This window comes from Narcine bancroftii, chromosome 10 (assembly GCF_036971445.1).
Source record: "Narcine bancroftii isolate sNarBan1 chromosome 10, sNarBan1.hap1, whole genome shotgun sequence".
Lineage (NCBI taxonomy): Eukaryota > Metazoa > Chordata > Chondrichthyes > Torpediniformes > Narcinidae > Narcine > Narcine bancroftii.
This window is the reverse complement of record NC_091478.1, coordinates 47,716,525-47,743,977: the sequence shown is the minus strand read 5'-3', so window position 1 is coordinate 47,743,977 and position 27,453 is coordinate 47,716,525. Positions and strand designations below refer to the sequence as shown.

Here is a 27,453-nt window from a genome sequence, read left to right as displayed (position 1 = left end):
CATACAACTTGTGTACTGGACATTGGGGGGCATCCAGAGATATTTATGATTGACCGACTAAAGCCCGTTCATCTTGACCATGATTGGCCCTCTACACAACAGTAATGGCACCAGAGGTATAGCCTCCAATTGCTGGTTCTGGGGAGGGGGGAACAATGAAACTGCTCACTGGTGGCTTAATCGAACTGGCTCGGGAGGTTCTGAGTGCCATTTGTTTTGGTAACTTTTTAATTTATTGCACTATGAACCGTATTAACAATACATACAAATGTTCTTCATTAAATATACACAGTGACATTTTTTTTCTCCCCCTCCCCTCCCTCAAAAATTAATAAATATTAAACATACAAAATACAAGAAAACAAATCCACACACAAAAAAAACCAAAGAAAGTTGTATCGTCCACTTTTACATATTTAAGTCTCATGATGTTTATATTCTTGTCACTTTAGGAGATGGAGGTCTAAAGTCGGCATTTTCTGTCATATTTCATATATGGTTCACAAATTTGTTCGAACAATGTATATTTGTCTTTTAGGTTATATGTAATTTTTTCTAATGGAATACACTTATTCATTTCTAAATACCATTGTTGTATTTTTAGGTTCTCTTCCAGGTTGTCATTATGCACTTTTTTGCTACTGCTAGGGCTATCATAATAAATCTTTTTTGGGCTCTATCTGATTTGAGACCTAGTTTTTTGTCTCATATTATTTAACAGAAATATTTCTGGTTTTTTTGGTATGTTGTTCTTTGTAATTTTGCTTAATATCTGACTTCTTCCCAGAAGGTTTTCACTTTTGTGCATGCCCAAATTGCGTGTATTGTTCCAATTTCTTGTTTACAGCCAAAGCATTTATCCAATATTGTTGGGTCCCACTCTTTTAATTTCTGAGGGGTGATAAATAGTCTGTGTAACCAATTATATTGTATCATGCGTAATCTTATATTTATTGTATTCCTCATAGTTCCAATACATAGCTTTCCCATGTTTCATTCTTTATGTTTAGATCTTTTTCCCAGCTTTGCTTAGGTCTATACTTTGTTTCATCCACTTCTTTGCATTGCAGTTTAATGTACATGTTTGTTATAAATTTTTTTATTATCATTGTCAGTAATTAGATATTTATAGCTGATTCCTTCTGGGAGTCTCAAACAGTTTCCCAATTTGTCCTTTAAGTAAGCTTTCAACTGGTAACATGCAAACATTGTACCGTATTTGTCTTTAAATTGTTCAAATGTTAATAAATTATTTCCCAAAGAGCAATTTTCTATTCTCTTGAATCCTTTTCTTGTCCATTCTCTCTAAAAACTTATCTATTGTAAAAGGGATTAGTGGGTTTTCTGTCAATAGCATTTTTGGTATTTGATAATTTATATTTTTTCATTCCACGTGTATTCTCTTTCATATTTTAAGTATGCGATGCAGTACTGGTGAATTGTTGTATTGCACCAGCTTATCATCCCATTTATAAAGTATATGCTCTGGTACCTTTTCTCCTAATTTATCTAGTTCTATCCTAGTCCAATCCAGGTTTTCTTCCGGAGAAAAAATATCTTAGCTGGGCTGCTCTGTAATAGTTTTTAAAGTTTAGTAACTGTAACCCCCCCCCTTCTGTTAGTTTATCCAGCGCTACTTTTGATTTTTTTTCCCCTTTCCATAAGAACTTCCTTATTAGTCCTACAAATAATTTCTCTGTCAAGGGAATTGGTAACATTTGAAATAAGTATTGTACCCATGGAAATACGTTCATTTGAATGCAGTTCACCCTCCCTATCAATGTTAATGGCAACTCTTTCCAATTTTCTAAATCTTCCTGTATTTTCCGCATTAATGGTTGATAATTTAATTTGTACAAATGATTTAGGTTATTCTCCATCCTGATACCAAGGTAACGTATCGCTTGTGATTGCCATTTAAATGGAGATTCTTTTTTGAATTCTGTATAATCCATATTACTCATTGGCATCACTTTGCTTTTATTTGTTAACCTTGTACCCAGATATTTCTCCATACTTCTTCAGTTTCACGTATAGCTCTTTTATTGATCTCTCTGGTTCTGTTAAATATACTATGATGGCGTCTGCAAATAGGCTGATTTTGTATTCTTTATTTTTATTCATTTTATTTTCCTTTTTTATCAGCTCCGCCAATGGTTCTATTGCCAAGGCGAACAATGGGGATGATAATGGGCATCCCTGCCTAATTGATCTGCTCAATTTAAAATGATTCAATACATATCCATTTACTAATAGTTTTGCTAATGGCCTGTTATATAATGCTCTGATCCAATTAATATATTTTTCCAGGAGTTTAAAATCTGTAGCACTTTGAACAAATAGTTCCACTCTACCCTGTCAAAGGCTTTTTCTACGTCTAGTGTAACTGCCTTTTATTCATTTGTGCTGCATGGATTAAATTAATAAATTTACAAACATTGTCTGCTGCACGTCTTTTCTTGACAAATCCAGTTTGGTCCTTCCCTTTGGTACACAGTCAGTCAACCTGTTTGGTAATAGTTTTGCTATTATCTTATAATCTCCATTTGGTAAGGATATTGGTCTGAATGATGCTGGTGTTAATGGGACCTTCCCCATTTTTGGTATTACTATAATTATTGCTGTCTTACATGATTCTGATAAATTTTGAGTTTCTTCCACCTGCTTCATTACTTCCAGGAGGGGCAGGATTAATAACTCTTTAAATGCTTTATAAAATTCTATTGGAAATCCATCCTCACCTGGTGTTTTGTTGTTTGGTAGTTCCCTTAATATATCCTGTACTTCCTCCATTTTAAAAGGTTTTGCCAGTTTGTTTTGATCCTCTACTTGCAGTTGTGGTAGTTCAATTTTAGCTAAAAACTTGTCTATTTTATCGTTTTCCTGTGTTTATTATTTGGTACAGTTGTTTGTAAAATTTTCAGTGATCTCTATTGGGTTGTCTGTGATCTGTTTATCATCTTTCCTTGTTGCCAGCACAGTTCTTTGAGCTTGCTCTCTTTTGCCAGGCCAATACTTTATGAGTTTTTTCTCCCAATTCATAATATATTTGCTTTATTTTCATTATGCTCTTCTCCACCTTATACGTTTGTAATATTTCATACTTTATTTTTTTTAATCTGTCAATTTTCTCTTTTTCTCCATATCTTCCTTTTACATTAATTATTTTTCTGTAATCGCTATCTCCCTTTCCAACTGTTCTACTTCCTGGTTATATTCTTTATAAATCCTGGTTACATAGCTTATCTGTCCTCTAATGAACTTATATTTTACTGACTCTGTGTTTATCTCAAAATATGTTTATCTCAAAATATACTCCCTAAAGTCCTGTCTTTTTAGCAGTATGGGCTTAACCTCCATCTATATGTTTTTGGTGGGACATCCTCTAGCTCTATTGTTAATAGCAGAGGTGAATGATCAGAAAGTAGTCTAGCTTTGTATTCAGTTTTTCTGACTCTCCCTTAAGTCTGGGCCGACAATTAGAACATATTTATCCTTGAGCATGTCTTGTGCCTACTCGAGTAAGATGAACACTCTCTCTCTTTTGGATGTTGCTTCCTCCATTAATCAATTAGTTTCATGTCTTGCATTGGTTTAAGCATGAATTTAGCTACTTTATTCTTTTTGTTTATTGTCTTCCCGTTTTTATCTAACATTGGAGCCAAGTTGAAGTTAAAATTCCCCTCATCAGGATGTTTCCCTGTGTGTCCGCTATCTTTAGGAAGACGCCCTGTATAAACTCTTGATCTTCTTCATTAGGTGTGTAAATATTAAGCAAATTCCAAAATTCTGAGTATATCTGGCACTATATCATGACATACCTGCCTGCTGGATCTGTTATTTTTTCCTTTATATTGATTGGTATGTTTGATTGACTAGTATAGCTACTCCCCTAGCTTTTGAACTATATGATGATGCCACTACATGACCTACCCAGTCTCTCTTCAATTTGCTATGCTCTGCCTCGGTTAGATGAGTTTCCTGCACAAATGCTACATCTGTTCTGTCCTTTTTGAGTAGAGTCAGTAGCCTTTTCCTTTTAATTTAGTTGTGTATTCCATTAATGTTTATAGTCATATAATTCAGCGTAGCCATCTTATACCTTTTGTTTTCACTTCTCTCACCTCCCATCTCCCTTCTTCTGTTATTATTCCTTGCTCATCTCAGTGTGCAACATGATTAGAAAACTAAATACCCCCAAACCCCCACAACAAATGACACAAAATATACTTTTAGCCAAAATAACATTACCCCCCCCACCTTGTTTTGGGTTGCCCTTAATCCCTTGCCGGACAACCACAACCCCTCTTTCTGATTTGGAATAATAATCGCAAGTATCAACCAATTTTGCAGTGACAATTCTTCCCCCCTCCCCAGCCCCCCCAGAGAAACACTATTAATTTTCTATGCATATAACAAAGCTCTTTTTTCTCTCACTTTCTGATTTTCCCTTCTCTTTTTCAACTTTAAACCTCTGTATTTACATTGGCTTTTTTACTCCTCCTCCTCCTCATCTCGTTTCCTGTCCAGCAAATGTTCTGTGAATCCTTGGGCTTCCATTGGATCCGAGAACAGTCTATTCTGTTCCCCAGGGATGAATACTTTAAGTACTGCTGGGTGTCATAGCACAAAGTTGTAGCCTTCCTTCCATAACATCATTTGTGCCGTATTAAACTCCTTCCTTTTATTTAAAAGTTCAAAACTTTAAAAAAAACTTTTTGTCTCTTATATTCCATTGGCTGTTTATTTTCTTTTACTTTGCTCTTTGCCCGCTCCAATATTTTTTCTCTTGTTAATAGTTTTATTAATATGGATCGTGGCATTTGGTGTGCTCGTGGCTTTGGTACCAGTGCTCTGTGGGTTCTTTCAATTTCTATTCCCTCTTGTACTTCTGTCGCTCCCAAAACCCATGGGATCTGTCTTTTTATAAATTCCTTCATGTCTGTCCCTTCTTCGCCTTCACCATTTTTATATTATTGCGACCACTGTAATTTTCCAGCATATTGATTTTCTGAGATAACAAATCTTGTGTCTCCTTAATTTCTTTTGTCTCTTTCAATTATCCTCTTAGTTCATTTATTTCCATGTTTACAGCTGACTGTCTTTCTTCCACATCTTCTACTCTTTTTCCTATCTCTGCAATGGCCAGCTCTACACTCCGCATTTTATCTTCTGCTTTTCCAATTTTCATTTTGTGTTAAATTCAGTTGTTAACAACACTTTTAATGCCTTCATATGGTCTTCAAAAAAAGTATTTATCAATGGTCTGTAAATCTCTTTTACCTTCTTTCTTCCCATGTAGGTCTTGGTCTTCTTCCTTTTCTGGGTCTTTTCCTCCTCTTCTCTCCTCATTGTTTCCTCTTCAGCTCTCTCAATTGAGCTGGCCGCGTCCCGCTGCCAGGCTTCCTGCTGCTGGGCATCCCTTGCTGGCCGTCCCATTGTTGAGCATCCTGTTGTTTGACGTCCCAATGCTGGGCCCCCTCCCTTCGGCGTCTTCTCTGTTGTGCGCACTGCAAATATGCAACTCCTCGTGCATGTGCAGTTGTGTCTCTTTTTCCAGCTCCGTGAGCCATTTTTGGAGTCCGCTACTGGGGAGGTCACCTCCCTGCTGGGCACTCACCAGCTTCAGGGGCTGGGCAATTCTCTTCACAGGGGCTCCCTGCTGCCATGTACAGGTAAGGCCGTCTCGTCTTCTTTCCTTTCTGGCATTTTTCTCTCTTCTTCTTTATCTGTCGCTCTGGCTTTTTCTTTTTTTGGCGCCATCTTCTGGTCCTTCTTGGTTGTTTTATCTTACTGTTCAACTTTTTAATTGTTGAACTTTTTTTCCAACTTTTTTCCTTTTTCTCTGGAGGGGCTGGTTCTTCTCGACCGGCCACTACTCCATCATGTGACTCCTCTCCATTCCGAGTGACTTCCTAATGTCACAATGTGACGATGTCGTTTGGAACGCACAGGGTTTAAAAAAGTTGCGTGTGATTGTTTGAGTATATGTCTTTTACTGAACATCGACTCGACTGCATCTGGTCATTTTCTTGTTCTTCATTTCACATTGTAAATAAAATGTTTTTAAAAAACTGCCTCAATTTTAAATCATATGACACAAGTTATATTGATACAAACATTATATAACTAAATGAACCCCCCCTCAACTTCCCTCACCCACCTCATTAACACTCTCCCTCCTCCCCTATCCACCGACAAAGAAAGAAGATCATCACTAAAAACAGTCATAAACAACTTTTTAGCTGTGGAAACGGACACATCCACTAGAGCAGATTTGGAGACCAAATTTTAATACCAAGAGTTTTTAAATATGGGCTCCATACTTTTACAAAAAAAATATTTATCCCTCAAATTATACATGATCTTTTCTAAAGGAATACAAGATTTCATTTCAATGTGCCATCATTGCATTCCTAAACCCAAAACAGTTGCTACAGGAGTTACTGAAGAGAACGGCATTAAATTGCCCAGGTAAAGTGAAACACCTGTACACTGGCCATCACGATCAGGCATATCTTCCTTTTAACCTTGAAAGTGACCATGGAAGTCTAATAAAAGCAAGTCAATTGATTCAATTGCAGATTATGTAACGTTGAAACAGCAGACCAATTGAGAGATCAGCTGTAAGCACATTCTTGATGAGAACAAGGGTCATAATTTTTTCCAAATGGGTGTCTTTAGAAAATAACTACCAATAGCACAGGATCCACTCTGAGGTGAGAAGAAAGGCCATGACTGAGTTCTTACCTTTAAGTGACCCCACACCATTAGCCACTGTGGCTAAGTATTAAACCATTTAAAGGGATCAGCATTTGTCCCATGGTTGCTTCACAGGGTGCAAGTAATGTGAGAATTGAGGTCACACTGGCTGTTATTTCATTGTGCATTTGACTTTTTTCAAGAAGAGTCTGATTAACAGAAGGAGCTGCCTGCCGCAAGGGAGCTACCCCTGGCAGGTGATGAATAACATAATCCACAGGTAAAATTTGATCAGGATGACAGAGTGCGGCTTTGCACCAAAGTATCCATTGTAAAGGGGCTGTTGAGTTTGGAATCAAATAATACATTCAGTACAATCTTGTTCATTCCACATATCTTTGTTTGGAATACTAACAGATTGCAAGTCTGTTGGTGAAGGACATAGTTCGAAACATTGTGTTTCGATTTAATCCTTCCCATGTTTGTGTTAGTGATGAGCTGCAGGGACATGGAGGAATTCTACCTGGTCCTTGAGATATTGTCCAAGCCACTTGACAAGAACATTGTTCTAAATGTTGCTATGGTGAATAAGTATGTATCAATGTACAAACAATTGTACTTTACATGTCATGAGAAAGTGGGCCATTAGTGCCTGGCTGTATATCTGGTTGAAACATGAAAGTCTGCATATGCTGGGATTGTAGTAAAAACACACTGAAATGTTGGAACTCAGCCGGTCTTTTCAGCGTCCATAGGAGACAAACATATACTGGCGACATTTTGGGCCTGAGGCCTTCTTTAAAGAAGCAGAATGAGCCTGAAGCAGGAAATCTCAGTGCTGGGGGAGGAGTCCAGACCAACAAAGGGTGTTAATTGGATGTGATAAGGGGAGAGGCGAGAATTGATTATATCTGTGTGAAAGCAGACAGGGAAAAGGGAGAGAGATAGAGCTGGGGAGGGCAACAGAGGAAGAAGTGAGGGGGAGGGGTTTTAACAAAAGTCAGAGGTCAATATTAATGTCCAGTTTGAACAGCATCCTTCATTACCTGCCATTGTTGATGTAGGCCTAGCTGTCTGTTGTCCTCTTTCTTCAGCTTTTTCATCTTCCTGCCTCACGAAGGCAGAGCCTAATTTGCCAAGTCACACAGTCAAAGGCACATCCCGCCCCAACACATTCTCTTCTCCCGCTGGGATAGAGAGATCACACACCAACACATTCAAGGACAGTTTCTTTTCCATTGCTATCAGGTTCCTGAACAATCCTCACACCAATAATGCTGCTTTTACTCTGTTCTAACCGATCTCCCTCTGTAAGTTTGCTCTTTATGCTGTGTTTTTCCTGCTGTACAATGTATGGGCTGACCAGATGGATTACTCAGAGAACAAACTTTCTCATGGTAGCTCGGTGTGTGTGACAGTAAACTTGAAACAAGAGAACACTTCTGATCATTACTGGAATGTGGTGACTGAGCTCATTGCCCTGTTGGCTGTCTTTCCAAGAATGGCCGCTTGATTGGTTGTAAAGCACACAGGGATAAGAAGCCATGGAGGAGGAGGGTGAGTCTTTATTGTCCAAAATCCATTCATCAATGCATCATGTCTCCTGGAAGACGGTAGTCATTTGTCACACCTTGAATTCGTGGAAATCTACGAGGATATCTTGCTACTGAAAATGCTCCCAGATGGGAACCTTTCTTATTCACATAGTCATTAGTGTAGAGGGCTTGGCAATGCTTGCAAACCTCTGCACCCATTCAGCCTCAACATCCACTTTAACCTAGATAGCATTAATAACCTTAGGGCAAGTGTGGGAGGGAAATAGCAAACTGAGAAATCTGGCATAGATCAACCAACAACAGTCATATCCAATGAACTTGGGGCTCAGGAAGTTGAGTGTGACAGAGCAGTCCAGTCATGGATGTGAGATTGTAATTGTAGACAAGGTTTTAGAAGGTTATCAATTAAGGGGGGGGGGGGCAGAAATACAGAGTACATAGGGTTTTAAAAACTATAGTTGGTCTGTAGCACTTTGCTCATTTAATTGAATTTCCACTTAAGATGCTAGAAAATAACATTGTGCAACTGTAATGTCACTAGATTTTCAAAATGTGTCATGTTTGCCAATGTGAATCTGTCTGGGAAAGGCCAGTTGCAATTTTTGGCTAAAGTCATTGTTGCAGTTCACTCTACAGTACTCAATTACATAATGCTGAAAAAATGTAATGCAAATGAATTTCCGGCTGCTTTCCCTTTCTAGGTGTGTCTAGGTAAAATGGTGCCATAGGACTGCCACTGACATCATCGCTCCCCCGTTAAAAAACTGCCACCTGACAAGAGTTTCCATTTTAAGCGCCCCTCACCACCACCACACACAGCTTGCAGATACAAGCTGTCTTTACCCCTTCCCTCTTCCTGATCACTGGCAGCCCACATTCTGGTGATGGAAGTCTGTCAGAAGTTTGTTTGGGGAGCAGGACATGTGGCAGGAGGCCAGCCTTCACAACCACGCTGGTTGCCCAGAATTGATTCCATTTGGTGGGCTCATTTATTCCTTCCCCCACAACAATCCAATCAACAACCAGCCACCCCATCCCCTTTTTTGTCCACTGACCTGCACAGACAGCAGCCACCTCCATCATGCCCCAAAAACATTTCCAAAGCCGGCTGGCTTCCATCTCTCGGCAGATCCCTCCGTGGAACAATGCTCACATAAGCCAGCTGTTCAGAGGGGTAAACAAGCTGTGCAACAATGTGCAGGCTGCAGGGAGTTTGGTGAGGTTGCCTGCACCCAGCCTCCAGCACCATACCGTCCAGTGGGTGGCCGGCTCCTCTGGGTGGCTGCCGAGCCTGAGATGCCACAGCTGGCCGTCTGCACCAGGAAGCCTTAGCTCACCAAGCTGCACATGGCATGGTTGACCTACAAGTTGTGACGCTTCAGGTTGTAGCTGCTGGCTGTAAGGATCTTCTTCATGGAAGTCACCAATAGCCTGCGCCGCTCCTTACCTCAGTCATGGCCATCTTCATGATCTGCTCAGCCACTGTGTAGCCTGGCCTCGTCCAGCACCTCTGCCTAGTCCGCCAATGCTGCCACCTCTGGCGGCAGGGTACCAGCTGCTATGGAAAGCTCTGTGCCCATCTCTACCACCTGATGCCCATGTGCCAGCATCACTACCCCTCACCACAGCTCCACTCAATATGGAATAAATGGGCAAAATGGTTGTCTTTGTCTTCCTTGCAGCTGAAACTGTTCTTCCAGCATCATGGAAACAGAGTGGCTCCAGCAGTGTAGGGGAATTATGGGTAAGAAAGATGAAGACAGCCATTTTGCCCCTATTTCCCACATTGAGCGAGGTGCCAGAGCAGCTCCAAAATGGCTCAATGAGATGCCAGCCTGGAGTGGCGCTCAAGTGAGCCCAGCAGTGAAACACTTCACCCCTGGAATGGAGATTCATTATTGAGCTACGGACTCGGATAGTGGGTGGGACAGTGGCACCATGGTTCTGTGCCCCATCTTCCATACCCTAGAGACACCTACGCCTCTTCTCCAACCAAGCCTCTCCCTCCCCAACTTTCACTTCTCCTCTCTCCCTACCCTTTACATTTTATCTTTATCTTCCCTTTATCCTATGTCTCTCTTCCTCAATCCTTTCTCTCCACCCTTCTGTCTTCTCCCTTCCCAACACCTCCCATTTTCCCATCCCCTTTACTTCCACTTACTTTGAAAGAAATCTGAGGAGATTTTGGCCTGTCGTTGAAAACTCGATTGACCTTCTACAGTTGCAATGTGGACAGAATACTGACTGGTTGCATCATGGCCTGGTTTGGAAACTCAAGTGCCTGGGATATGCAGAAGTGTCAAACCTAGCCATATTCATCATGGACACTGACCTCTCGACCACTGAAAACATCTACATGAGGTGCTACCTCTAGAAGGCAGCCAAAACCATAAAGGATCCCCATCACCCTGCTCGTTACATCCAAAAGGATAAGTAATACTGGCAGAAGGGAACATTATCACCAGGCATTGATGATACCTTTCATCAAACTAGAATTCCTTAACTAGTAGCACCTTCAATATTTATGGTCTTTAGACTGCAATGTCAGGAAAAAATTAACATAATTACTGGCTGTGTGGTCGTTCACACTGGGCCCTTTTTAGACTGCAAGCACCTGAGGGCAACAGTCCCGACAGTTGGACGTGCAGTAGAGTGAATGACTGACAGCGATTTACACTGCAGGCTTCCTCCAAAAAGTTGTCGGGGTCCTGCAGGATAAATCGCAGGGCAGGAATTGACTCTAGATTACTGCACATTCCTCTCTAGACGGCCCGTGTCACGGCAAAATTCCTTGATTGTGCCGTTACCTGCCTGCAGTCTAAAAACCATATCTGTAAAGGTTCTACTACAGATAAGTAATAAATGCTGAGTGAGGAAGTGATGCCATCATTTCAGGGAAGATAAGTTTTTAAACATAGAACACAGTACATTTCTGCACAGCCATAGGCCCTTCAGCCCACAGTGTCTGTGCTGAACATAATGGCAGATAAAGGAAAACTCCATTGCTTGCACATGATCCATATCCCTCTATTCTCTGCATTTTCCCCACAGCATTATTCTATTTGCTTCCACCATGATCCCTGACAGCCTGTTCTAAGCATCTGAACACTCTCTGCAAAAATAATTGGCCCCACAATTCTCCTTTAAACTCCCCCTCCCCTTAGACATGTCTCCTAATATGCAGCATTTTTACCGGGATGAAGATTCTCATTATCTATGCCTCACTTAATTTTATAAACTTCTTTCATGTCTCTCCCCAGCCATCAACTGAAAAGGTTTGTTCAATATCTCCTCATAATTCATATCATCTAATCTAGGCAGTATCCAGGTAAATCTCTTTTGTACCCTTTTTGTATAAGGGTGACCAAAGTTCCACAAAAGACTCCAAATGCAACCTCACCAAAGTTTTACAGAGCTGCAACATGACTTCCTTGCTCATATGGTCAATGCTTTGATCGACAAAGGCAAGTATGCCACATGCCTTCATTACCATCCTATCTAATTGTATGTCTCAGGGGATCTTGGGGACAGGGTGCATGTGGATGGGGCATTGAAATGTACTGAGCAATGTGAGAACTAAATAAAAACATCTTTACTACTTTGGAGACAACTTTCAAGCTCTGCTTTTGAGCAGACACTCTTTAATTAATGTAAAATTGGAGAGAGCTCCCATGAGTTGTATGTTTTGGGAAATTGCCATTCAATTTAAAACAAGTAAAATTGCTGCTTGACATTGCCCCATTTCCCCAAACTCTTTGCAAAAATCACATTTTAAAATTAACTATACACCTATTTCTGTCAACCTGAAGCAAAAAAATAATCACACATTCTCTGTCAGTAGAAGTGCAGCATTACATTAGTAAAGATTAAAATCCTGGAAAATCATTAAGGATTATTAGGGAGGAATAGGCACAATTTGGCTATTTTTGCGTATATGTCAATTTAATACAGTACCAAGGACAGGACAGGCACAATTCATTCACGACCAGAATCTATGGAAGATCACTTCCTCCTGATTTGTCCCAATTGGTGAAGTACTTAGTGTCACCGTGTGGTGGAATGCAGGGGGTGAGGCATTCTTGACAACCACAAGATTGAGAGGCAGCAAACACCAAGTTATAACGTGAAGGGAAGAATGCTGTTTCTGACACCACCATATGAGGAAATCTCAAGGCACGTATGAGACCGCAGATGCTGGAACCTGGAACAAAGAAATCTACTGGAGGAACTCAGCTGGCCAAGGAATGGTCAGAACCCTACATCAAGGCAAAACGTTGACCATTCTTCCTATCCTCCTTCGCTACTGGGCCCACTGAATTCCTCCAACACATTTTTTTTGCTGAGGAAATCCCAATATTGTGTTTTGAATGTCCAGTGCAGAGTCCAGTTCCACTGCAATACATAGAAAGAACAATAATTTGCTGAGATAAGAAGGCAGAAAGTTACTTCAAGGCAGCACAAAAGTTGCTATCAATACACTGCTTTTCTAAAATATGAAAATATGAATCTTTGACATCTTTACAATTTGGTTATAAAATATATAATTTTTCATCTCTGCCCTCCTCACAAAATTCTCCTGCTCAAATTCTATGAATACTGCTAGGTTTTCAAATACTTTCTTCTTTCTATCCCTGAGGCATCTGACATAGCTGAATTCTGATCTTGTTGCTGCCTCTCTCTCCCGCACCCCCCCCCCCCCCCCCCGCCCCACCACTCTCTCAGTGCCTGTGCTTGGTAATGGCCACAAGAGGCTGCAGGCTCTGGGGAGCAGCAGACTGGCGCAGGGCACCAGAAGCGGGAAGAAAACACCCCCCCCCCCCCAGTGGAGAAAGAGAAGCCTGATGTTCCCACAGGACGGTGACCATGGCAGCGGACCAGCAAGGGGCTCAGTAGCTGAGGGACCCACACTGAAGGCTTCCTGGTCTTGTCAGAGATTTGGATCTGGAGCTTTGATTGTCTGTGTGGCTGCAGGAGTGTATTATTATGTGACAATAAAAGGAACCTTCAACCTCTTGCTCTCCCTTCCTCTTTCAGGTTTTGATGATCAGAACCTTTGAATAGTGTTATAACATTGAGTAAACGATGAGCTGACTTAATGGGTCCTACAACATTCATAGAAAGAAGTCACCAGTTCAGGTCGGAACCCTGTATTGAGACTAAAGTGAGAAGAGGTGATATTGTGTATAGAAAGGGGGAAAAGAAATCGGGAAAAGGGGAAGAGGTTTAAGTTGGTCCAGTGGCAGATTAACTACTACCCATGCCCCTATGCTGAGCTTTAGTAAGGCTCTCCCTGACCTTGCTCCACTGCCCCACCATTCATTGAATAAAGAGATGTTAAGTTACGTAAAATAAATAACTTGTATCGTTGTACTATGTGCAATGTATTACACGCATAAGCAAGAAATGTAATTGTAGCAACAACCCATTCCAGAGTGCTTTCATGGAATCACGTTCTGACTGAGATTGTCGAATAATCAGGCATGATCTTCACAGTTTGCAGTTAAAACAGAAAGCCTTACCTGTGCTTGGAGAATAGCACAGCTAACTTTTCCTGATTTTCTCACCATTTGTAAAGGAGCGGTAAAATATGGACTTACTGAAGTAATGTCTCTGTTTACCGTCATATTTTATAGACCACAGTAATGGCATTCATGTCCCAACAGGCTTCGCTCCCTGTCTTTAACTAGTTAACGCACGTGTTAATGCCAATTTGCGACATAATAACATCGTCATGGTAAACACAATCTCGCGGCTGCTGTATGAAGTCCTAAAAAGCATTACTTCTAAATGTTTATGTTTGGAGATTAATTTAGAAAACAAAATAGTATTTGTAATATTCCAGATATGGAAAAAAAATGAAAAAGTACTGAAATGTCATCCAAAATACTCAGTGTACATTCAATTAAACCTTTTTTTTATTTGCTCTCAGGCCCTCCTCCCTTCCAGGCTCCTAGGCTTAAGGCTATTCAGCCTAATCTGCCACTGAGGCTGTCCAGGAAGAAAATTATGTGTAATTCCTCAGGCTTGGCCATATCTGTATGGGAATGCTGTGATATATTGAAATGGTTCCCTTTTTCCTCTTGGCTCATCCCTCCCCAACACCCCCAAACCTTCACATAAGGAACATCACCCCTTCCTGCTTTAGTCTCGAAAACGGGTTCCGACCTGAAATGTTGACTGACCACCTACCCACCGAGGCTGCCAGAACCACAGAGTCCGTCCAGCTTCTCTTTGTTTGTTCCAAGTTCCAGCATCTGCAGTTTTTGTGCTTTTCATTATAACACTCCTGTGCCTACGAAGCACTGATAACTGTGTGCTGTTACCTCTCGTAACCATTTTTATACAACATCATTAAGATTAGGTAAACACCAACAGCATCCTGCTCCTGATGTGGTTCTGCCTTCACTGTGATGTCCAGAAGAATGCCCGCTCATCAGACCAACATCCACAGAATTGTACTCATAGATGATGTCCTCCAGCCGGGTGGTGTACAGCCACGTTATCAGAACCCCAAAAAACTGAAAGAATGTGGAGAACAAAGAAGCAGCAAGTAAAAAATGGCAATAATTTTCAAACTAGATGTTTTATACACATTTTAGATAATACTCCTGTTTTACATACAGTGACCTTCAGATTGCGGCCTTGGTGAATGAATAAGGATAAGCAATTTTATCTGTAAGTTCATCTTAAACTTAGGCATCAAATCTAATTACTTTTCGAGGTGTCCTTGTAGATTTGAAGTTTTCAGTTGAAAATTTCAGTTTTAGTTGAGGTTCTATAACACTTAAGAAGAATTTGGACAGGTATGTGGATAAGAAGGATATGAAGGGCTATGGACTGGGTCAGTGGGACCAGGCAGAATAATAGCTCGGCACAGACTAGAAGGGCTGAAGGGCCTGTTTCTGTTGTATTGTTGAATTATTCTATGGTAAACTAATCACCTTAGGAGGAATCAATGCAATTGTATGTAAGAGAAGCATTTCAACTGAAATCAACTAAAGTCAGCTGATTCGCCAGTGCTCCAGATGCTGGAATCTTGAGCAGACAAAGAATTGTTGGAGGAACTTAACAAGTTAGATAGCATCCATGGGTAGAAAAGGGCAGTCAGCAATTTGAGTCAGAACCTCCAATGCTGCCTGTGAGCTGAGTACAGGAGGTTCACAAACCATTGTTTAGTTTGCAATCTTTGTAGTGCAGTAACATCTCATGTTCTCTTTTGGTTTGACTGAGTAATGCTGGTGCAAGTCAGTAGGGTGGTGGTGAGTTATGCTTTATCAATTATTAGTGAGGGTGAGATTCAGTTGAGTGGCATGGGGATTCAATAGTTGGGAGGCAGACAAATGTTTATTTAGCTCGAGGTGTGATCCCAGGATGGTATGTTGCCTTCATGGTTCTTGAGTCAAGGATCTCAATGAGAGCTGCTGAGGGAAAGTTAGAAAAGTAATATGAAATAAATAGACTACAAAGGAGGTCAAAGAACAGAACTAGAAAGGCCAAATTTAAAGCTGCTGTATCTGAATGCTTGCAGTATTTGCACAAGGTAATAACCAACATAGCAGTAAATGAGTACGATCTTATTTCCTTTACAAGATTACCAACGCTGGGAAGTAAATATTCCACAATGTTAACATTTAGGAAGGATAAACGAAGAGAACAAAGGGAAGGTGTTTCACAGTCAACAAGGAGATTGGTGCAGTGGTAAAAATGTTTATTACTTGTCAGATCATGATGTGGAACTAGAATTAATTTGGTCATTAAAAAATATCAAAGGGCAGAGAACATAAATTGGCCTTCGAAAAGCACAGCAAGATGCCTTCTCATTCAATACATAGAAATCCCAACTAGGGAAGAGATTACTTTGGATTTCATTTTATGCAATGAGGGACAATGGGAGAGGATCATTGAAACCGACAAAGAGATCACTGAGGTCTCCCTCTCCTCTATTGACCACATTCACCAGCAGTGTTGCTTAGATAGGGCTCAAAGGATTATTGAGGACCTACTATCCATCACACAGTATCTTTGACCCACTACCATCGGGAAGGAGGTACAGGAGCATCAAAATCAGGACTGCCAGGCTGGGAAATAGCTTCTTCCTACAGGCTGTGAGACTGATGAACCTTGGGCTCTATATACGAAAATATTTAAATATATTTATTTTACATTATATATTTATGTATAATGCTGTGCATTATATGAGGATATGTATGTGCTCTGTGCTGTTTCATCTGTTTGTACATGTACAGTTAGACGATGATAAAATTGAACTTGATGAATTGAATATCTTGTTGCTAATGGGCCACGGAGGGAAAGTGGCCGTAATATGATAGAATTCGACATTGAATAAAATCACTTCCAAATTCAATGTGAAACTAAAATATTCAATCTAAACACAGGAAGTTCTAAAGGTTGAAAGGAGAGTTAGCTGTGATTAATTGGGAGAAGACGGAAGACACTATAATATCTTTCATTTAAAAGTTTAAAAAAGGTTTAATAAATAAAACAAACACCTGACAGAAAAAGTGAATGAAATGTTGCTGAGAGAAGAAATTAAGGACAGTATAAAGTCTCAGGAAGATGCTTATAAAGTTGCAAGAAAATATCTCTGTAGATGATCAAGAATATGAGAGCAGAGTAGCAAGAACTATAAAAATATTCCATGAGAGCTCTTTGAGGTAAGTAAAGTGTAAAAGTTAAGTCTGGGCCCCTTACAAAGAGGAAAATTTATAAGGAGGATTAAGGAAATGGCAGAGGAGTTAAACAATTACTTATGTTTATCCTCATAGAAAAGGATATGTAAAACCTGCCACGCATATTAGAGAATCAAAGATTGAGTGAGAATCAGGAACTAATAATATAAATAAAAGCATGACAGAAATTGGTGACATCCCAAGAGCCTGATGATCTGCAATCTGGAGTTTTGAATGAGGTGGTTTTGGAAATAGCAAATGTTCTGGTTATCATTTGCCATGTTTTGTGCAATTGTTCCTGTGAATTGCTGAGTACTTCACTACTCAAGAAAAGCAGGATTGAGAAATGAGGACTACCTATTAGCCTGAAATTGGTGCTGGGGAAAATGCTGAAATCTTTAATGAAAGAATGTAATAATAGAACATTTTGGGGGAAAAAAAACAGTAGAATTGAGCAGAATCAAAATGGATTCATGAAAGGAAAATCACATTTGATTAATCTGCTGTAGTGACTAGCAGAACAATTAAGGAGGAAAGTGGATGTTGTTACATTTGGATTTTAGGAAGGTCTAGAATAAGACGTTGGTTACAACCTTAAGCATATGGAATTGGGGGTAATGTTGAAATGAATTAAGAATTAGTTATCAGACAGAAATCAACAAGAGAAATAAACAGGTTCCATCGCAGGATTTAAGACTGTGACCAGTAGTAATCATAGGAATTAGCGCTTAGATCTCAGCTTTTCACAATCTATGCCAACAATATGGTTGAAAGAACCAAATCTTGTATTTACACGTTTACTGATGATACCAAACAGGGTGGGAGTACAATTAAGATGCAAAGAGGCTTCAAGTAGATTTAGACAGCTAAATGAGTGGGCAACGACATGGCAGATGGAATTTAGTGTGGAAAAATGTGAGGTGGCCCATTTTGGTGCACATAGCAAAATCAGCAGAGCGGTTGTTAAATGATGAGCCAATTGATGTTCAGAGGAAATGAGGTGCTCTTATGTACAAATCACCGAAGGCCACTTTCCAGGTGTTGTGGGCAATTAATATGAGAGGAACTAATATGAGGAACTTGTATTGCATTTTTAACAGGGTTTTTGGTGAGAGTGCACCTTACGTAATGTGTTACAATTGCATTTGTTATGGAGAGATTGCATTTGTTATGCAAAGATTCATAACTGGTTCCAGGGATTGTTGACTAGCTTTAATGAATATACCTAATTTCTTTAAAAGTTGCAAGGGTGAAATGGAATCTCATCAAAGTGTTTAAAAGAGTTAAAGGGCTTGACAGGCTAAATGCAAAAAACCTTTACCCTGACTATGTCTGGGATGTGGTTTCAGAATAAGGGGTAAGCCATTTAGGACCTGGCTGAAGAGAAATTTCTTCACCCAGAATTAGTTATAGGACTGTAGAGGCTTTTGTGCATTCAGAGGACAGATGCAGATGGTCCACCTGCAGCCTCTAAGGTTTAATCTTGACCTGCAATGCTGTCTGTGCGGAGTTTGCATGTTCTTCGTGTTATCACATGGTGCTCCAATTTCCTCCCACATTCCTGATGGGATTGGTTGATAGGCTAAGTGGCCTCTGTAAATTGCCCCTTAATAGTGGATGGCAGTATTTGTGGGGATGTGGGAAAGTTTGTGAAGGAATGGGATCGCTCTGCCAGCTGGCAAAGGTTTAACGGGCTGAATGGCATGTTTTGTTGTGAGGAAATATGGTTAGATTCTGGACACAAAGCATATTAAACAGTAATCTTGGGAAATAACACTGATCTTAGTGAATGCTGGAAACTGGTCTGAAGGGGCTAGATGGCCGATTGCTCCTTTTTCTTGAGTAAAAGCCTTTCACAAGGTAAGACAATCCTGGAAAATTGTAACTTACAAACCAAGTTAATATTAACATATTAATATTAGAACATATTAAAACTGTGCACATTCATGCAAAGCCCTGAGCAATGAGGGAACTTTACAATCTTACTGGCAGGAAGATTTGGCTGAGAAATCCACAGGCTTGTGAGGGAAAACATCCAACTTTCTGTCTACCCTTTTAAGTAACTACTTGGATTTGTATACTTTTAATGCATTAAAACATTCCACAATGTTTCACAGGATTTTAATAAGGCAGAAGAATAAGTCACTAGGCTAAAGGAGTAGACAGTAACATTGTAAATGAAGTAGGTTTTATGGCTTGTCTAAACAAAATCTAGAAATTTCAGGGGATAAGACTTAGAGGAAGATAACAATTCAGTGATTGGGCAATGGAGAGGAAAGTTCTCTTTGGAAAGTTGACCTGGAGCTGAGGAACAGTCATTAAGTCATCTAGCATAGGAGTTACCCCACTGTATCTAATGCCGAACAGCATACTTAGACTGTAGTACACAAAAATGCTGGAGAAACTCAGCAAGTCACGTTGCATCCATAGAAAGTAAAAGGCAGTCGACATTTTTGGCCTACGCCCTTCTTCAGGAGTGCCGAAAATCAGTCAGACATCTGAATAAAAAGATAGGTGAGAAAGGGAGCAGAGCAATTAAGGGAGAGAGACCAGGTGAGGGAGTTAACAGAAATTGAAGGACAAGAGTGTTGAGACCGATGTGATAAACTAAACATCTGCAGTTTCTTGTCTACCTACTTATCTATAGTAATCACACATCTGCATTAACTCCATGTCCTTCTATACCATGTTCACCAAGTTTCTTACAGTAATAGCTGTTATCGTTCCTGTCAGCACCACTTCTTCTGGTAGCTCATTCCAAACATCAACTATTACTTGTGTGAAAAATATACCCCTTTGAACCTCCCCCCTCTCCTCTTCAACCTATGCCCTTTAGTTTAGACACCCCTGCTATGGGAAACAGACCGAGCCTGCCCAATCTCTCTTGGGACCCCAAAGCCTCCAATGCAGATAACATCCTTGTGAATTTTCTACACCCTTTCTAGATTAATCATGTCCTTTTCAATAGTATGGTGACCAGACTCCAAGTGAAGCCTACCCAACAGATTATTAAACTTAATTATAGAGGGTGGGAAAAATTAAAGCACATGGGATTGGGGATAATGCACTGACCAGACAGAGAAACAAAGAGTAAGAATAAACAGCTCATCCAGGGTGTTATTGGGACCCCATCTGAGTTTTGTGCATGGCTTTGGTTTCCTTATTTGAGGAAGGATGTTATATCCATGGAAGGCTCAGCAGAATGGTTCCTGGGATGGGAGGGCTGATGTATGGAGACAGATTGGGATGCTTGGGCTTATGTGCCCCAAGGTTAGAAGAAAGAGAGGGACCTCACTGAAAGTTAAAAAAATCCTGTCTGGGACTGATGCAGGAAGGATGTTCCTGTGAACCTGTAGAGTTCTCTACCACAAAATGCAGTAAGGTTAAATCATCAAAGCAGATTTAAGGCAGAGTTATTCATTGTACTCATATAGCTAAAGAGATCGTCTTGGAGTCAGAAATGGGTCCTTCAGCACTTTATAGACATGCTGACCATCTTGTCCAACTACTCTAATTCCATTTCCTCAGAATATGTTTGCATCTTTTGAAGCATGGCAGAGAAAGATTCAAACCTAACAGAATATTGGGATAAAACAGGAATCGGGTATTAGAAATTTCAATGATTCACTATGATTATATTAAATAATAGAATAGATTTAAAGGGCCAAATGGCCTATTCTATTCCAACTTTCCATGTTCTTTTGCAAGAGCTGCTCAGTTTTAGTGGAGGAAAGCACTTACTGGTTGGGGATGAAGGTGGGTTGGGCTATAAATAAAGAATTTATGCGGGAGATGGGAACCTGGGAGTTATTTCTGCGTTTCATTATAACACCAGAGTGGGCGCTGAAATAATATGTGCAGCACAAATGTTGAAATCAAGTCTAAGATTATTATCACATATACAGAGAAAATTTGTTCTGCGAGCCATCCAGATAGTCAACCCAAACATAGTAGAGCAGTTAAACATCACAAAAGAACAAAGTAACAAAGAGTGATCAGGTAGAACAGAGCAGAATTTTAGAACTGTGAAGTTTGTTCAGGAGTCTGAAAAAGCAAGAAAGTCCTTGAATCTGGTGGAGTGTGATCCGACACTCATGAATCTGGTGGAGTGTGATCCGACACTCATGAATCTGGTGGAGTGTGATCTCACACCTTGAATCTGGTGGAGTGTGATCTCACACCTTGAATCTGGTGGAGTGTGATCTCACACCTTGAATCTGGTGGAGTGTGATCTCACACCTTGAATCTGGTGGAGTGTGATCTCACACCTTGAATCTGGTGGAGTGTGATCTCACACCTTGAATCTGGTGGAGTGTGATCTCACACCTTGAATCTGGTGGAGTGTGATCTCACACCTTGAATCTGGTGGAGTGTGATCTCACACCTTGAATCTGGTGGAGTGTGATCTCACACCTTGAATCTGGTGGAGTGTCATCTCACACCTTGAATCTGGTGGAGTGTGATCTCACACTTTGAATCTGGTGGAGTGTGATCCCACACTCATGAATCTGGTAAAGTGTGATCCCACACCTTGAATCTGGTGGAGTGTGATCCTACACTCATGAATCTGATGAAGTGTGATCTCACACCTTGAATCTGTTGGAGTGTGATCTCTCACACTTGTTAATCTGGTGGAGTGTAATATCCCCCACTACAACAACCTTATTTGACCTATAACTAGGAGCAATCTTCTTACAAATTTGCTTCTCTAATTTCCATTGACTATTTGGGAACCTGTCGTACACTCATAAGAAGGTGCTCATGGGTTCCTGTTCCTCAGCTCCACCCATATAACTTCACTAATGTTCAGACATGCCTTGTCCGATTGATATAACTAAATGAGATGGTAATTTGGAGAGTTAACCCATGAAGATTCACCAGGATGTTTCCGAGACTGGAGGGCTTGAGTTCTAAGGGGAGAATGGATGTATCTGGACTCTTTTTCCCAGGAGTGAAGGAGGCTGAGGGTGACCTTGATGAAGTTTATAAAAAAATGGTGTAGATAAGGTAGATGTCACAGTCTTTTTTCAAGGTACAAGAATCTAAAACTTAGAGGATATAGGTTTGTGCAGGCATGTGTGAACTTCAAATCTTTCTCCTCTCATCTTTAATCTGTGCTCATTAGTTGTAGACTCCCCTACCCTGGGACAATTAATTTAATCTATTCCCTTCATGATTTTATGAACCTTTATAATGATAATGAGTTTATTGTTAAACACAAAGTATTGTAGATATGCACTGAAGTTATTACTTGCTGCAGCCAAATAGGTACTTCTTGTTTAAAAAAAACCCACAACTACATTATATCATCCATGTACAGAAAGGGCTAATATATATAAAAGTTACATAGATAATATATATTCACACACATACAGTAACTGCAAGAAAAAAGTTGTGTTTCATTCATGCTAACAGATCATCCTATGTATCCCGAGTAGTTTATGGTTAAGGGAGTAAGGGGAATTTCAAGAACCTGACAGCCATTGGGAAAAAAAACTGATCTCAAACCTGGAGGTGCTGAACTTCACATTCTTCCCGAAGGTGCCAATGAGAAGTGACCAGAGTGATGGGGGTCCTTTGTGATGTTGGTGCCTTCTTGTGGCAGCACCTCACAAATATGTCTTCAATGAATGGTAGATCAATGCCCATGATGGACCTGGTTATAACTGTTACTTTCTGTAGCTTTCTATGTTCCTGGCAATTGAAGTACCAAAACTAGACTGTGATGCAACCAGTCAGCCATACTTCCAAATTTCCTCAGCCTCCTATGCTTCAGGGAAAAAAAATACCTCAACCTATCTAACATCTTATAATTCAAGCCCTCCAGTCCCAGTAAAATCAACGTTACTCTTTTCTGCACCCTTTCCATCTTAATGACATCCTTCTTCTCGCTAAGAGCTGCACACAATACTCCAAGTGCAGTCTCACCAACCTCCTGTACAGCTTTATTATTGTCAGGATGTCCTGCGCTCAATTGCTGGTTTAGACAGATGTAGTATCACTGGATGCTTAATGGAGTATCGTGACACAAAATCATGAGAAGCCATTGCTTATCAGTTTCCATTGGTCCCTGCAGTGAAACTGTCAGCCTGTGTTCTTAAGAGTCGATGTTGTCTATTTAAGCGTGGGGAGGTTATTTTTTTTTTCGAGACTGGTTCTCATCTGCATTTAATCATATTTATGGGAGCTCACTCTCATGTTCTGGTGTCCATAAATCAGGCATTCTTAACATGGGGATTGGCTGTAAGTGGACATGACATCCCTGCTCCTGTACATAATGTCCTGACCAAAGACGACAAATGTTCTAAATGCCTTCTTTGTCACCCTTTCTAGCTGTGTCATCACTTTGAGGGGAACCCTCAGTATCTCTGTTCTGTACACTGTGCAAGGCCTGCCCTGTTTTAACTTAGATTCTGTTGTAATCTCAGATGACTTTCTTTCACTATCCATCCACAAACTTACTCACCATGTTAACTATGTTCTTATCCAATTGTTAACACTGATGACAAGTAATTGTGGGCCCATCACTAATCTTTGTAAATGAAACCTCCACTACCACCCACTGATCCTGTCACCAAGCCAATTTAGGATCCAATTGGTCAGCTCCTGGTGGATCTTCTGTGATCTAACCTTCCGGACTTTATCAATGCCTTGCTAAAATCCATGTAGACAATGTTTACCAGCCTGCCCTCATCAATCCTCTTTCAAGTCGAAAAGGTCCCTCATAGGAGGCCTTTCCAGAAAATTAAGGTACATGGAGATAGGATTTAAAATTGGTTTTGCCATAGAAGACAAAAGGATAGTGATGAAGGGGTGTTATTCTGACTGGAGGACTGTGATCAGTGGGGTTCTGCAAGGATCAGTGCCAGGACCTCTGTTGCTTGAGAGAGAGCGAGAGAGAGAGCGCGAGAGAGAGAGCGCGAGAGAGAGAGCGCGAGAGAGAGAGCGCGAGAGAGAGAGCGCGAGAGAGAGAGCGCGAGAGAGAGAGAGAGCGCGAGAGAGAGAGAGCGCGAGAGAGAGAGAGCGCGAGAGAGAGAGAGCGCGAGAGAGAGAGAGCGCGAGAGAGAGAGAGCGCGAGAGAGAGAGAGCGCGAGAGAGAGAGCGCGAGAGAGAGAGCGCGAGAGAGAGAGCGCGAGAGAGAGAGCGCGAGAGAGAGAGAGCACAAGAGAGAGAGAGCACAAGAGAGAGAGCACGAGAGAGAGAGAGATATAAATGATTTGGATGAAAATGTAGTGCGACTGACAACACAAAATTGAATGGCGTTGTGGATAGTGGGGAAGGTTGTCAGAGGATACAGCAGGATAGATTAGTTGGAAATGTGGGCAGAGAAAGAGCAGATGGAGTTTAATCCTGACAAAGGTGAAGCATTGCAGTTTGAAAGGTCCATTGTTTAAGAAATATACTGTAAATGGCAGGATTCTTAGGTGCAATAATATACTGATAGATCTTATGGTGCAAATCCACTGGTCCCTGAAAGTGGCAAATTTATTTTTACCACTTGGGGAACTGTCTAAAAATTGGCAAGTCACGCTGCAACTGTATAAAATATTCATAAAGCCAAATTTGAAGTATTACACTCAGTTCTGGTCACTGCACAAAAGGAAGGATGTGGAAGCTTTGAGAGGGTGCAGTTCACCAGGATGTTGTAGTTGTAAGAATGAGTTGGGTAAACTTGAGTTGTTTTCTCTGGAGCACCATAGTCAGAGAGATATATAAAAGTATACAAAATTATGAGAATCATAGAGAGCGTAGATAGAATTTAATCTAGGGTGGAAGTGTCAAATATGAGAAGGAATAGTTTTATAGTTATAGAGGGAAGTTTACAGAAGATTTAGAAGAAAAGCTTTATTTTCAATAAACACAGAGAGTGGTAGAAGCCTGGAATTCATTGGCAGAGGAGATAGCAAAAGCAGATATGATACCAACATTTAAGAGGGATTTAAACAGGTTCATAAGTCGGCAGAGAATAGATGGACGAAGTCCAAGTGACTGCAGATGGGTTTAGTTCAAATTGGCATCATGTCCAGAGAGAAATCCTGTCCCTGTACCATACTGTTTTATGTTCAAGGATCTTTGTCCATTAGTTGCTCATGAAGTTACTACAGACTTCAGTTATGCTGCTAATACTCAAGTTCCCTGGTTTATTTCTTGAAGATTCAAAAGTTTTCAGAGATTTGATTTATATATATCGATCCTGAAATATCATTCCTATTGGAATTCCTAGTTTTGAGTAAGAATCATAACATTAAAGAAGAAATACTTGAAACATTATGTAAAATGTTTACTTATTCTAATAAAATACTGGAAGTAAAAATGACAAATACTATTCATTCTCCTGATTACATTAGCAAAAATAATGAGTTTTCAGGCATATGATTACACCTGGAGTTCTAAAAATAAAACACACTATTGATCATTTGTCTTTGTGGGACATTTACATGCAATGAGGTAATAGCAACTTCTAAAAATTAATTCACGGGCTGTGGGCATCATACTGTCCATTCTTAATTGTCCCATCTTGAACTCATGCAGGAAGGATGGTGGAGGGAGTTCAGGATTTTGATTCTGGGGCAGGCGGGATGGATTCATTACGTAGGTTTTTTTCTCACTGATTGGAATTTTTTTGAAATATCAGGAAGAGTGGAAGTGGACTTGTTATGGATATTTACATGGTTTTGGCAAAGTCCCAAACATTTTCAGATGGGGAAAAAACCCACTGAAACAACAAACAGTTGGGAATTGGATCTAAAACTGGTTCCATTACAGGAAACAAAAGATAATGGTTGACTGATGTTTTAATGACTGGAAGGCAGTTGCAGGGGTTCTGCAGTGAGTCCTCACCCCCATAACCAAAAAGTATTTCATGCTAGAGAAATGACACAAATATTGGCAATATGGTTGACAGTAAAGAAGAAAAGTTTACACTGAAGGATAGATGGTCTCATCAGTTGGGCAGGAAGGTAGCAAATAGAATTTAATCTAGAGTAGTGTGGGACGATGCTTGCAAATGTACAGCAAAACAGGAATGATAGGAAGGTGAGAGAATGGAAGAATGAGGGAAGTAGCTGCTTCACCATTTTGGTGGAGGCAGTTGAGGAGGACTCTGACAATGGCCTTCCTTGCAGCAGACAGTAAGGTAACCACATCTATGGTAAGTGCAATTAGACTTATTTCCCTTCTTGGGGTGAGATGATTCTGATTACATTTTATTCTGGTATTAGTTTCTCTCATTCTCAACTTTTGCAATCACGGTCTTCGCTACATGGATCTTTTCAATATCCTCAGACTTAATGATCTGAAATACATTCATATTAAAAAGATGCATGAAACTGCACTCTGCTGTAAACCTATTCAAGCTGGTGAAAATGACATGTGGTATGCACTTCCAACCCCAGTCAAAATATTTAAGCATACTGAGCTCAAAGCTTTTTTTCAGATATTAATGTATAGATGGTGCTCGTTAATGCTCTAATTCATCCACTTGGCACAAATGTTTGACTTACAGGAACTAGCTCTGATAAATATTATTTATTTCAAACAAGAACCAGTCTTGAACAAAAACTATTTACCCTTCTAGAGATATGTGAAATCATGAGAGAATGGATAAGGGGAATGTTCACATTCTTTTCTAAGCTACATGATTCTAGAAGTAGAGGGCAGAGGTTTAAGGTGAGAAATGCAAGAGGAACCCGAGAGGACAACTTTTTCACTCAGAATGTTGACTGTATGTGGAACAAGCTGCCAGAGGAAGCAATAGAAGCAAGTACAATTATAATGCTCAAGATATTTGGATAGATAAGAGGGATATGGACTATTACAGGCAAATAAGACAAGTCCAGAATGCCTGTTTGGTTGATGTAGATGAGTTAGGCTACAGAGGTTGTGCCGTGCTGTATGACTAATTAAATTTTCATGTTAATTAACCTACTTCAACACCATTCATTACAATACTGTGGAGCTATGTTTTCCCTTTGAAGTCATTTTATGCATCTTTACAAACCAAGGAAAAAGCATTTGCCAACTGAATGTCCAGTAAAATTTTCCAAAAAAAATATCAGTCTAATGTATTTGACAGATTATGCAGATGAGACAAATGAGAGCTTGGAAAAATGGAGTAGTGCACAGCACAACACATTTGGTGTGTGCCACATTTATATTTAATTTATACATTCAGTCACATTGCTGTGGGCGATGTTTGTAGGTGCTGCAAGAACCATGTATTTTTAATTTTAACGATACATGCCGGCCCATGAAGCCTGTGCAGCACAATTTTCCTTATTAACCTACCAACCCCATATATCTTTGGAACATGGGAGAAAGCCACAGCACCCAGAGGAAACCGGTGCAGGTCACAAGGAAAATGTACAAACTCCTTTCAAACAGCATCAGATTCGAACCTGGGTTCCTACTGCTGTAAGAGCGTTGCACTAACTGCTACGCAAACCGTTCTGCCCTCCACAACAAACTGGCACTGGGATAAAGTGGGTTCTGTCACTGATGGACAT

The 27,453-nt window shown here is 40.3% G+C and overlaps 1 protein-coding gene across 2 annotated transcripts in view; it reads right to left on the bottom strand.

Moving 5' to 3' along the window:
* Nucleotides 1–11,857: 11,857 nt before the first annotated feature.
* tspan15 (tetraspanin 15) overlaps nt 11,858–27,453 on the bottom strand; it is a 132,990-nt gene continuing 117,394 nt past the window's right edge. The window contains exons 8-9 of one of the 2 annotated variants that reach the window (XR_011345615.1): nt 14,448–14,776; nt 11,858–12,650 (exon numbers count right to left, since the gene is read on the bottom strand). Coding sequence is in view for 1 of the 2 variants with exons in the window: in XM_069900865.1 (XP_069756966.1) it covers nt 14,597–14,776 (180 nt within the window). In the remaining variant the exon portion in view is untranslated. Of the gene's footprint in view, nt 12,651–12,970; nt 14,777–27,453 lie in introns of those variants that run through there. The other variant, XM_069900865.1, reaches the window with a different exon arrangement.